The 13,209-nt window shown below is 52.1% G+C and overlaps 1 protein-coding gene across 2 annotated transcripts in view; it reads left to right on the top strand.

The window, feature by feature from the left end:
- The window catches only part of Ncc69 (sodium chloride cotransporter 69), a 133,989-nt gene that overhangs the window by 90,872 nt on the left and 29,908 nt on the right, over window positions 1-13,209 (top strand). For both annotated transcript variants that reach the window (XR_013313337.1, XM_077658205.1), the window contains exons 9-15: window positions 232-435; window positions 1,441-1,548; window positions 7,966-8,089; window positions 8,458-8,559; window positions 10,497-10,652; window positions 12,016-12,115; window positions 12,788-12,899. Coding sequence is in view for 1 of the 2 variants with exons in the window: in XM_077658205.1 (XP_077514331.1) it covers window positions 232-435; window positions 1,441-1,548; window positions 7,966-8,089; window positions 8,458-8,559; window positions 10,497-10,652; window positions 12,016-12,115; window positions 12,788-12,899 (906 nt within the window). In the remaining variant the exon portion in view is untranslated. The remainder of the gene's footprint in view (window positions 1-231; window positions 436-1,440; window positions 1,549-7,965; window positions 8,090-8,457; window positions 8,560-10,496; window positions 10,653-12,015; window positions 12,116-12,787; window positions 12,900-13,209) is intronic.

The following is a 13,209-nucleotide window of genomic DNA, read 5'->3' on the forward strand; positions in this document are numbered from 1 at the left end:
GAGGACGACAAAAAGGGAATTTAATCGAAGGGCTGGAATCGTTAAATTAAACTGGACTAAGGAGTTTGTCTCAGACTATCAGTGGTTGTCTTGTGCCTGGATAAAAGGCCAGAAAAACCTGACCGTTCGTCTCACTCTGACCTCAGCATGTTCGGCTCATCGCGTGCACTGTGAGGACGTGGAGGAGGAGGCGAATACCGCATCCTCCCGGCGTATTGTCCGCCCTCGCAGGATCCCCAGACTTCGATCCCCAAGGGTACCTACCTGGCCATCATCGTGACCACCATCTCTTACGTGTTCTTTGCCATCGTGGCCGGCTGCGTGGCTGTGCGCGAGGCCAACGGGCTGCCCCTGGTCAACGGCACCACGCACGAGGACGTGCGAAACTGCACGCTCACCGGCGGATGCGAGTACGGCCTGCTCTTCGACAGCCAGGTAAGATGCGCCCCTGCTGGGGGGCTGCCGCGGCCAAAGCAGCAGGATAGGCTGCCGTTTACTTGCCCACTTACCTGTCTTATACTCGTACCGGTGGCAGTTCGATCAAAAGGGGGCTCAGTTAGAAGAGGCGCATATGAGAGTGAGAACGTCGAAGGAATAGGTTGTTGGTGAAGACATCTGCGGAGTTCGCTTCGGTAGGGATCCTGGGTTCAAGCTCACCATAATAACAATAAAAAGGGCCCGTGCCTTTATAAATCGCACAGTGCATAAAATGGATGGGTACGTATGTGAATGGATTATTAATGTTATAATAAGCAGCTTGCAAAAAGATCCAAGTAGCGAAGAAGAAGGTAGACCTTGATTGAATACAGGGGTTTCTAAGGGCAGTGAATGAGAGTGCACTTGTGGAGCGGTTGCTCTTGCAGTGAAACAGGAAAAAAAGTAAGCTAAGTTGGAATTTGAATTTGAAGTGGCAACTGTTGATTTTAAAGCCTGAAAGAAAAGGTTCTGGAAGGCTGTTGAAGACGTACTCAATTGAAGGCCGATTGTGCCGCCAGATTGAGGCTATGAATTTGTTTGATTACGGTAGGGGCTGCAGATAGTGCAGTGGTATAGTTGAAACGCTTAATCTTAAACAGTGATTCCCCACTGCCACGACGTTGGGGTTGTCGTTTCTCCTGGCGCCCTGAAGCTACGTGCAAGCCTGTGTACAGGATTTCGCCGTCGTGTTTTTTATGTGCCGTGATGTGGCAGAAAGAAAGACTAGTTGCGCGTCAATCCTTTGATGTAAAGCAAGATAAAATTTGGAAAAAAATAAGTCTCTGTAAGTTTGTTTGACCTTTAGAAACATTCATTCACGTAGTAGATGTCATAGTCTCGCAGTTAACCTAGTTCCAAAGAATAATCCTCCTTTTTTCCTCCTCTCACGTGCAATCTGACTTGCTGTACGCCCGATCGTTCCACGTTCAAGGCGCAACCTTCTCGTGTGGTTCGCTGCTGCAGGTGATGGAGCTGGTGTCGGCTTTCGGCCCTCTGGTGTACGCTGGCATATTTGCGGCCACTCTCTCCTCGGCGCTGGCTAGTCTGGTCAGCGCTCCAAAGGTCTTCCAGGTGAGCAAGGACGTCTTCCCACACAACCGCTGTCAGAAGACAAGATATTGTATTTATCGATATCTTTTTTCTGTTTCTCGAAGGATGAAAAGGGGGGGGGGGGTTGCGCTGAGGCTGCCGCGTTTTTTTGTCGTTTTCTTTCATATATGCATCACGAAAGCACTACAGCAACAGGAACAATCGTCACCTCTTCATATTGTTTTCATGCACAAACAAACACTTAGCTTTATGGGACGGGTATTGTCGTGCGCGGCCGGCTTGGACACATCCGGAGCCTCAAGTAATCACGTACGGAACGCCGCCTGTATGTGGACAAGAGTGCGTACGCTGTGATCCATTTCGTTTTGACTCCACATGGAACTAACGAGTCAAGCGGACGGCGACGGAGGGGAGTTCGGGGTGCGCAGACGACCCGGCTTGGCCGGGCCTCATTGTTCGCAGCCCGCTCCGAGAAGCAGCAACGAAGGCGCGTCTCCTTTCATCCCTACCGCGGCGACGCTGCCCAAGGCCATTACCCGAGCGGCGGTCGTTCAGTGTGTGGCTAGGAGGCAATTTTGAAGACGCGTTCCTCATGTTCACTGTGAGCGCTTATCAGCTCCATATGACTGCCAGGCACTTCCTGTGCACGTGAGGCATCAGGAAGAATTGGGGAGCGGCGGCGCCTGAAGTGGCACGGCTTTCGACAATCTGTGCGGCCCTCGCATGCTCTTTAAGCGAGTAATCATGCCGCCCCGCGGGGGAGGATGGAGTGATCCGAGAGGGGAATTGTTAGTATTCGTGACAGTGACCTGTCCCCTCTCCCCAATCTTTGATTGGGCGTGTTTTACGCTCCTCTGTCTCTTTTTCAATGTGTTTTCCTCTCCCTTGTGTTTTATTGGGGGTGTTTTCCTTTCCCCGGTCCTTGATTGGATGCGTGCTTGTGTTTTGACCTAATTGGTTGGTGTCCCCACTGAGGGCGGGGACTTAGGGATTAAAAGAAGACGTTTTGGTGGGACCGGGGGTTGATTTCGTCTGGTCACTCTGCGGATCAATCACTATGTACATAGTTGTTCTCCTTGTTGTACCTTACGTTCTGTCTTAACTATTTTATGTGTGATTAAACAGTTTAATTCCTGAAGTTCCACGAGTAATGTGACTGAGCAAGTTTAGAACCTCAAGACGTCGGCATCCAACAACTTCTACCTTTCCCCTTCGGGCTGACATCAAAGAAGAGAAAGGGGTAAAAGGAACGCAACTGGCGCAGTCGACAGAAATGCGACGTCTTCCTATTCGAGGCAACTGAAGGAGGGCGGAAGTACAAGGCGGCGGACGAGCTGTAGCGTGGCACGTCCAGAGGAGAAGATTTCAAGAGTGACAGCTGGTCAACGCCGACGTGACGGTGAAGGTCCAAGTCAGCGGGCAGCTGAAGGAACCAGGTGACCAGAGTCAAGGAGGGCGCTGTTGATCAGGAGGAGCCGACGACGACGCGGATCAAGGAGACGAGTTCCAACCGGGACCGTGCGGCCAGCGACCAACTTCCGGGCCAGTCTTCCATGCTGGGGCACCGGCAGCCTCGTAAAGCGGAGCTTCGGTAGCCGGGCGAGTACCTTTCTGTTTCTGTCGGGTTTGTGCTTATGCCAAAGCCTTGGGTTTTGAGAAGTGACAGTGTTAAACAGAAAGAGATGGAGAACGGGGCAGGAAACGGAGAGTTGGCAGCCGCGGGTCAGGCAAATGAGGGTCCGACGTACCCTCTGACAGTTAGCGCGCCGGTGCAACAAATGACCGAGTTGCAAGTGCAATTACGAATTGCTGAACTAGCGGTGGAAAAGGAGCGGTTGGCTTTGGAAAATACAAGGCTGAATCTTAAGCAGAGCGGAACAGCGGGTGGGCTTGGTGAGAGCGCGGGAGCGAGCGGAAGAATGGACGAGGACAGAAGGTTGAAATTTGCTAACCTTATGAAAGGCGTCCTCACGCCGATGCCGCTTCAAGAAGCCCTGGTACCAGGGTGGTTCGGGGACGTAGAGGCCACGTTGGGGTCATACGAAGCTCCAACCCAGTGGTGGGCTGGACTAGTTTTGCCACACCTAAGCGAGAGGGCACGCATGCTACTCACGCGGTTGTCCGCAGAGGAAAGGAGCGAGTACGCACTCCTGAAAGCTAAAGTGTTAGACGGCTTGAGGCTCACTGCGGCCGAATACAAGCGTCTTTACTCATCCGCGAGCAAAGGCCCAAATGAGACGTGGGAGCAGTTTGCGGTACGCCTGCAGAACTACCTGGAATACTATTTAAACAGCTGTCAGGTAACTTCGTTAGAGGAGTTCAAACTGCTAGCCGTCGCGGACCGACTAAAGGAAGCCCTCAGGGCAGAGGCGAGAGCGCACGTTGCTCTAAATGATAAGCCAGGGTTCCTAAAACCTAGTGAGATTGTCACGCTGGCAGAAAACCACGACGAAAGCCGAAGATATAAGGTCGGGAAAGCAGCGAGCGCGGCGGTGGCGACGAACGAGGCAGTCGAGGTAACACAGCGCGACGGAACCCAGTCCCGACCAAACAACACGCGGCCCCGGGGACGTGGACAGTGTTTCCATTGCCACGGGCATGGGCACATCGCAAGATTTTGCCCGAAAAGACAAACCGCGGAAACGCCAGACATGGGGGGCGGACGCGCAGACCAGAAATCAGTAATCGCCCGAATATCGGTCCCCTTGCATGACAGGGAGACAGTGCACGGCTCAGTGGAAAGGCAGCCCGCGGAGGAGAAAGTCAGCGCCGGAGAGGTGACATTGTGGAGTAGCGGGAACGCTATAAGTGCGCGCATTGACTCAGGGGCCGACATCACGGTCATCCGCAGGTCGCTCGTGCCGCGATATGAATGCGCGGGGGCAACAATAAAACTCACCGGGGCTTTCGGAAAGCAGGTTGTCGCGGAGCTGGCGTACGTTCCCCTAGTAACAACTCAGGGAGCACCGCGAGTATCATTTGACCCGTCGGAGCGAGGCATACTGTGTGCAGTCACAGACGAGCTTATAACTGGGATAAGCGCGTTAATCACTCCCGAAGACTATGAGCGGCTTCTGAGCGATCGTGTCCATGCGCAAGAACAGGGAGAAGCCGAGGGTTCTGACGAAGAAATCGAAGAGAGGGAGAAGCGGGTTGACGAGGTTCTAGCGGGCGCGGTAGCAGCAGATTGCAGCGAAGGGGAAACCGCGGTGGCACAGACGACGCGGCAACGGTTTCGCGAGGCGCAGATTGGAGACGAATCACTCCAGGAAGCGTGGGCTCAGGCTAGAGAGGGAACACACGGCATGGCGGTCCGGGACGAGCTTTTGTTCCACCAGGAGCCTGTTGCTGGGCATCCATGTACTCAGCTTGTCCTCCCAACCGAGCGACGCGCAGAGGTGTTAAAAATAGCGCAGCGCCGAGATCTAGAGGCACTGATCGAGGAGAATGGCCAGGTTTTCAGCAGTAGGCCCGGCAAATGCACGCTAGGAGCGCACAAAATCGTGCTAAAGGAGGGTGCTCAGCCACGGGCTGGCCATGCGTACAAGGTCCCGATGGCGTATCGGAAGGAAGTGGAGAGGCAAGTAGATGAGCTCCTGGAGTGGGGACTAATATATCCCGTTGAGAGTCCTCATGCTCACCCAGTGGTTTGCGTCGCTAAAAAAGATGGGGGGCTGCGCCTGTGCTGCGATTATCGGAAGTTGAATGCGATAACAGAGCAGGACGCCTTTCCGATGAGCCTACCGTCCGAGCTGCTGTTCCGAGTAGCGAAGGCCAACTTCATCAGCCTAACAGACATGCTGAGAGGCTATTGGCAAATATCCCTTGGCGAGCAGGCACAGGCCCTCACGGCATTCGTCACTCCGGTGGGGCAGTACGCATGGAGGGTCATGCCCTTCGGCCTTCGAAATGCGAGTTCGACATTTCAGAGGGTCATAAACCAGGTACTAGCACCGCACCGCGAGTACGCATGCGCCTACATAGATGACCTCGCGATTTATTCAGACACCTGGGAGGAGCATTTGAGGCACGTTCGGGCGGTGCTCGCTTCGATCGCAGCCGCCGGGTTCACCGTGAACGCAGGCAAATGTCATTTCGCGGGACGAGAAGTCGAATTTTTGGGCCATGTGGTTGGGTCGGGGAAGCACAGCGCTAATGCAGGAAAGGTCAAGGCAATAGACGAGATGCCGAGGCCCCAAACAAAGAAGGAGCTCAGAAGCTTTCTGGGCTTAGCTAACTATTACCGACAATATGTCCCCGGCTATTCTCGCGTCGTGCTCCCACTGACGAGCTTAACTAACAGGCGGACACCGCAGCGGCTCCCATGGGATGACGAGGCGCAGAAAGCTTTTGATGAGGTGAAAGCTTGCTTGAAGAGCGCATCCTCACTTCATGCGCCTGACCCAAGTAAGGAGTTCGTGCTCGCAACCGATGCTTCGGACTACGCGGTGGGTGCCTGCCTTGCCCAGTGCGATGACGAGGGCCGCGAGCAGCCTATCGCTTTTCTGAGCAAAAAGCTAAGCCCGGCTCAGACCCGCTGGGCGACTATCGAGAAGGAGGCTTATGCCATCATTTGGGCATTAGGGCGACTTGAAGTCTGGTTTTGTGGCGCACAAATTAGGGTCATTACGGACCATAACCCGCTCAAATATTTGACTCTGAGTAGTCCGCACAGCGCCAAGCTGACACGCTGGGCACTCGCTCTGCAGAGATTCGATATCCGGGTCGAGCACAAAAAGGGGGAGCAAAACGCTAATGCCGATGCAATGTCGCGACTCGTAGCTGCCAACTAGAGGCGTGGGGGTATCCGGGGCCTGGAGTTATGTCATGTATGGAGGTGTACCCTGAGGCTTTGGCAACGCATATGGTTCGGCAGCGGCAGATGGTGCTTCTTCGGCTCCGGGCCCGCGGCACGTTGGTCTGTTTCGGTTTTCTGTGTGTGCTTCATTCCAAGATGTTATGCAGCACACTTGGTGGGGAGGTGTCGTGCGCGGCCGGCTTGGACACATCCGGAGCCTCAAGTAATCACGTACGGAACGCCGCCTGTATGTGGACAAGAGTGCGTACGCTGTGATCCATTTCGTTTTGACTCCACATGGAACTAACGAGTCAAGCGGACGGCGACGGAGGGGAGTTCGGGGTGCGCAGACGACCCGGCTTGGCCGGGCCTCATTGTTCGCAGCCCGCTCCGAGAAGCAGCAACGAAGGCGCGTCTCCTTTCATCCCTACCGCGGCGACGCTGCCCAAGGCCATTACCCGAGCGGCGGTCGTTCAGTGTGTGGCTAGGAGGCAATTTTGAAGACGCGTTCCTCATGTTCACTGTGAGCGCTTATCAGCTCCATATGACTGCCAGGCACTTCCTGTGCACGTGAGGCATCAGGAAGAATTGGGGAGCGGCGGCGCCTGAAGTGGCACGGCTTTCGACAATCTGTGCGGCCCTCGCATGCTCTTTAAGCGAGTAATCATGCCGCCCCGCGGGGGAGGATGGAGTGATCCGAGAGGGGAATTGTTAGTATTCGTGACAGTGACCTGTCCCCTCTCCCCAATCTTTGATTGGGCGTGTTTTACGCTCCTCTGTCTCTTTTTCAATGTGTTTTCCTCTCCCTTGTGTTTTATTGGGGGTGTTTTCCTTTCCCCGGTCCTTGATTGGATGCGTGCTTGTGTTTTGACCTAATTGGTTGGTGTCCCCACTGAGGGCGGGGACTTAGGGATTAAAAGAAGACGTTTTGGTGGGACCGGGGGTTGATTTCGTCTGGTCACTCTGCGGATCAATCACTATGTACATAGTTGTTCTCCTTGTTGTACCTTACGTTCTGTCTTAACTATTTTATGTGTGATTAAACAGTTTAATTCCTGAAGTTCCACGAGTAATGTGACTGAGCAAGTTTAGAACCTCAAGACGTCGGCATCCAACAACTTCTACCTTTCCCCTTCGGGCTGACATCAAAGAAGAGAAAGGGGTAAAAGGAACCCAACTGGTATCCTCTTACGGAGAGCTAAATTCTGAAGCATGACACTAACGTGAATATTAAGAAGCTTTGAAATCAAGTCTTCAGGGGGGCAGGGGGGGGGGGGGGGGGGCAGCCCAAATGCAAACGTGAAAGTACTGTTTCGTATTATCCCGTGGTATGGTGTGTCTTCTCAGGCCGTCTCAAAAATAGCGGTGCGCCAGTTACCCTAAGAATGGTCAGCAGTGAGTTCGTATGGAGGAAGGGATGTTAGGGTTTAGTCGCGGCTAGTCTTGCTGAGACATCGTGTTTGAAATCTGGAAGTCACGCTGAGATTTTAGCGTCTATGGAACGACGACTTAGTCATTCGGTGCTTAATTTCGGGAGTGGGCGACGGTTCCACAGCTTGCATTTGCAAGGAACGAGCTCTCGGAGAGCGGTCGTTCTGGCAGCTCTCCCTGAGACCATCGCTCCTGCGTCGTCCTCGCAGGCCCTGTGCAAGGACCGCATCTTCCCGCACATCGAGGTGTTCGCCAAGGGCTACGGCAAAAGCAATGAGCCCCGGCGCGGATACCTGCTTGCCTGCGCCATCGCCCTCGGGTGTGTCGCCATCGGTGCGTACAATCACTATGGCACACGCACCGGTTGTTCTCACTGTGCGTTCGCTTGCGGCATATTTGAGCCGACGAATGCATGATTGTTTTCGAGGCCACAGGGGAACGCAAGCGATAAGGCTGAAATGCTGGCCTCACATCTGTTATACATTCGAAACAAGGACAGAAGCTGTACCTTTGCATTCTCGCGTGAATGTTATCTTCTCTTTAAACGTGGTACCTCCTATACGAAAGTTCCCTTTTTTATCACAAAGTCTACGGGAAAATACCTAAAAGGTGTAGTTCAGGTGCAAACCCTGTGTGCGCCCCCATCGTCTCGGTCCATTCTCGCTAACCGTGTCCCGCCACTGTTACTCTGTGCCCCGCAGGCGAGCTGAACGCCATCGCGCCCATCATCTCCAACTTCTTCATGGCTGCCTACGCGCTCATCAACTTCTCCTGCTTCCACGCCTCGTACGCCAAGTCTCCCGGTGAGTACGCCACCTGACACCACTCCCTCTCTCCCCCCCTCCCTTCTCTCCCTCTTCCCCCCTCTCTCTCGCTATGCGACCGCCTGCCGTGTTTTGCTCTTCACCTTTAGGCGGAAAAAACTTCCATGAGGGAAAGAAAAAAAAATGGCCAGGCTTAGCTTGGTTAAGCCAAGAATGCGTTGCATATCTCGATGGAGTTCCGTGCTGCTCCGTTGACTCGATCGTCATTGAAACTGCCCGTGTAGCAGCGCTCGGTCACCTTTGAGTCGATAGACTATCAGTTCGAGGGCCCTCGAAATGCCCGTGTGACAGGGGTATAAGACTGTCCCGGCGAAGGAGCGCAGCTCTTTTATACATAAGCCGTGACGTCAATCATAGCGCAGCGCCCCTAGCGGGAGGTGATGATGATTATGGATTTTTATGGCGCAAGGGCAGCTATGGCCAAAGAGCGCCATGTCACAAGGTATTTTTTCTTTTTCTCAAGGTGGGGTGAAAGACCCATTTCCCAAGCATTTCACCCTAAATAAGCCGAGCACCAGACCAGGGGAAAGCCTGTACCCATTGTATCACCGGTGGGTACCCGGTGGCACTGGGGATCGAACCCCGCACCTAACGCATGCGAAGCGGATGCTCAACCACTTGGCCACCGCTGCGGTTAATGCGGGAGGAGCGGGAGTCAGGTGGTGGCTGCGGCCGCGCGCGACCGCGCCAGTTGGGGCTTAGCTTTTCCTCCGTGACGTCACGCGCCGGCGCAGCGCCCCTAGCGGGAGGAGCGGGATTCAAGTGGTGGCTGCGGCCGCGCGCGACCGCGCGAGTTGGGGCCCAGCTTTTCCTCCGTGACGTCACGCGCCGGCGCAGCGCCCCTAGCGGGAGGAGCGGGAGTCAGGTGGTGGCTGCGGCCGCGCGCGACCGCGCGAATTGGGGCCCAGCTTTTCCTCCGGCTGTCGTGACGTCACGTCACGTGGTTTGGTAGCTGCCCGGCTGCACCCAAGGGCTGAACTGAGTGATTGCAATATGCAACGCATAAAAAGCATTGTAGCGCTCCGCTGAAATCTGCCTATTGATCCCGGCGCAACGACCCGACTGCGGTGGATGCAGAGAGCCCTCGCTACATGAAGCGTATCGCTGCCACTTGAAATTTAGCCCCGTATTTTATCACTGGGATAACATTTTGTATATGAATATCGCATTTGAAATGATGCCGTCGCGGCTACTAGAGGCGTCCTAATTGTTTTTTTCTTTTTTGAGGAAGTCACGAAATGACACGATGAACTATTCGGGACTCTTCCGCGTTATACTACCTTCATAACTTTTGCGCACAATACACTCCTACGCACGATACACATCTACGCATAATACCTTTCTGTTCGAGTAAAGCGCTCTAGCGCGAGCTGTTCGTAGACATCGCATGCAGTAGAGGCTGCCGTTTAGCCCACGCTTAGCTTGTCGACGGCGAGTCGTGAGCTTCGTGAGCGGCCATTAGGACTGCTTACCGCCGCAGCCGTAACAGGCGGTTTCCACGAGGCACTCTCCAACGATCCTGTTCACACTTATTGTCCATACTTCACTTCATACCGCGCGCGACCTGGCGCGCGTAATTAGTACGCTGAAGGAGGTCATTCATTATCAGTGATTCGTCATTAATTTTATCTTTTTATTGGCCACACATCCTTAATGATTCCTTACCCGGGTTTCCTCACTGTGACTGCGTTGATCCCTTCTGACGCCCACGGTTTACGACAGAGGGAGCAGGCATATGTAAGAAACGACTGGGCTTAAACCAAGTCTCGCATTGCTGTGCCGCGGATCGCCGTTAAGCACTGAAAGTTTTTCGCCGCCAAACTTCTCGAAACTCGCGGTTTTATGAACGTGTCGTCTCGTTGGAGCTATCGACCGATTGTTCACGGTGGCGTACTTTCTTCCTGAACCGGACGCAGGCTTCCGTCCGGCCTTCAAGTACTACAACATGTGGCTCAGCCTGATCGGTGCCATGCTCTGCGTGTTCGTCATGTTCATCATGAACTGGCAGACGGCGCTCATCACGTTCGCGGTCGTCCTCGGTCTCTACATCTACATCAGCTACCGGAAACCCGGTAAGTCCGGTTTCTCGTGCAAGGAGGGAGGCGTCTGGCTTAAACTTTAGCCTTACTACCCGTACACCCTGAACATAAAAGTGTAAAAAGGGAGTAATGTGTCCTCTACCACAGTCCCTTTTATAAAGGAGAGAGCGCCAGGTGAGAGCTTACTCCCTTTTTTACTCCCAAAAAGGCGTAATCGTGTTTAGAATTGTATGAACAGGGCTTTATTCAGAGAGTGAGGAAAGAAATGCCCGGATAACTATCGCTGCCGCCTTAAACGTTGACAGTGAAAGATGAAGGGACGACGATTGTGTGCTTTATTTACTAACGTGGTTTTTTCCGACTAAATCATTTTGACTTTACGAAAGCCTCCTGAAAGCTTGCGTTGGCTTCACGGCAACAATGGTCATCCTGCGGCAAAGCTAGCTTGCAGAAAACGTTAGCAACTGGAGCGACAGTCCGGAATTAGATTTAATATTTACGGCACAAATTCTAAATAGAGTTTATTATTTTATAAGTGAGTAAATAATTCAATGATAATTATGAAGTTTATTTATAATTTAATATGGATAATAAAATTTTGTTAAATACACCCGCAGGTTTTCATTATATACAAGGCGTGCTCCCGTGTTATGTAAGAGCATATGTAGCACACATGCAGGTGTGAGCAATCCAAAGTTATATTGGCTAAGATTACAAAATTAGCATCGGTGTGCCCATGCAGCTTTCTCGGATTGCTAAATTCAGTTTTGCTGCTTTTTTGCTACAGCCGCTGAAATGAAATTTTACTTTTTGATACGGCTTCACTTTAAATCCATGATGTAACAACAGTGCCATGGCCTGCATTATTAATGTTACCTCGACCAGTAGAGAAGAAATAAATGAGTATAAAAATATATACAAGAATAGATGTGGACCAAGAATGGTGCTCAGGAACTGAAGAATAGCGAGAGCAATAATTTTTAATTTAATATACATTTTTGAATCGTTTACCGGCTGAGGCGACGTTAGCAAGACATCATAAGCGTAATCATTCCTTGTAAAATTTATACAAAATAACGCGACCGCTGGACAGTGGCGCTCATTCTTCATTGCGTTCACTGTTTTGAGCGGCAAAATCAAGCACCCCGATTTTGCATTCATTGTCTACACTGTAGTACACGCGGCATTGGAAAAAAGCTCGTGTTCCAGGGAACATTTTTTTTTTTAGTCTTGTTTGTTGCAACTGTGGTCGCATTGTTTTAACCCAGGTGAATTAATTTCTGATTGCATTAAGTGAAATGTAAATCATATAGCAGTAATAACTTTAAGTCGGCTTTCTGTGACTCGAAGAAAGGTGGTTTTGCCCTCTACTCATTGCCAATTTTCCTCGGCGCAGACGTGAACTGGGGATCGTCCACTCAAGCGCAGATCTACAAGGACGCCCTGAACTCTGTATACCGCCTCCAGACAGTTCAAGAACATGTCAAGAACTACAGGTGCGTGTGGTGACTGTCCGCAGTTCTGAATCGGTTAAGTCATTTTATCGTCACTTTGGTAATTCATATCCTTACTGGTACTGTCGCTACGCGAGCACTTTTCCAACGCCGAAATTGAGCGCTGAGTCTACAGAATGCCTATGGTTCTTTCTTTTCCCAGCATTCATATTCACATTAAAGGTGACCGAACCATATGATCTACTGCATAGGTCGCAACAATACCATACCAGGGGTACAGTGAAATATGTGTAGAACTGAAGCTGCTGTTGATTTGGGCGGAGCTTGCATCTGGAGTACGGCAGAAAATTGAAATGTGACTTGAGCTGGCGCTCTAAGAAGAATGAACGGATCGGTGCTGGCGCTTCAAATTGTGAATCACGTGGTAGAGCAGCCAACCATACATTTTGCCTGGTGACCTCTCTTCCGCTCTTCGTTTCCTCTCTCCCCGAGAATTAAGTGGAGATCAGTCTTAATTTGTTTCGTTCGTTAATACATCTAACATAGTGTCTGTACGGCATACCTAGCACTCACGAGAGTTTTAGTTCCATCCAGATTTTGTGTAGCGCGTTGATTTTGATAGAGTGGGCGCACTAAGCGGGGTTGCGCGGTTTGATTTAGTTCCTGAGGTGAAAAAAGAAACACGCCCGGCGTTACTTCGAATGTGGCACGCAGGCCTCAGATCCTGGTGCTGACCGGCGATCCCAGTCACCGCCCTCCGCTGGTGGACTTCGCCTACAGCATCACCAAGAAGCTGTCGCTGCTCATCTGCGGAAACGTGACGCCCGTGAGTGCTCGCCCTTGCTTTGAGGCGGTGAGGCGTGCCCTCACTGCAGGAGAGGGATCTAAAAGGCGCGCGAAAAGTTGTCGGGTAACCTTTGCCCGGAAGTGAAAGCGCAACTTTAAATAACACCCTGCCGAGCGAAGCCACTTAAAGGGACCCAGAAAGGGGGTCTCAATAAAGGTGTGCTATGTTTGGGATGTTAAAAGACGACAGTTCATAATTATCCCCCAACAAGAATTATTTTAATGCGTTTTGTGGGAGATTAGTTATATGCAGACAAAATTTGAACTTCCGCATCTTCGCGCCTTTCCCT

The sequence above is a fragment of the Amblyomma americanum genome, chromosome 3 (assembly GCF_052857255.1).
Source record: "Amblyomma americanum isolate KBUSLIRL-KWMA chromosome 3, ASM5285725v1, whole genome shotgun sequence".
NCBI classification, from domain to species: Eukaryota; Metazoa; Arthropoda; class Arachnida; order Ixodida; family Ixodidae; genus Amblyomma; species Amblyomma americanum.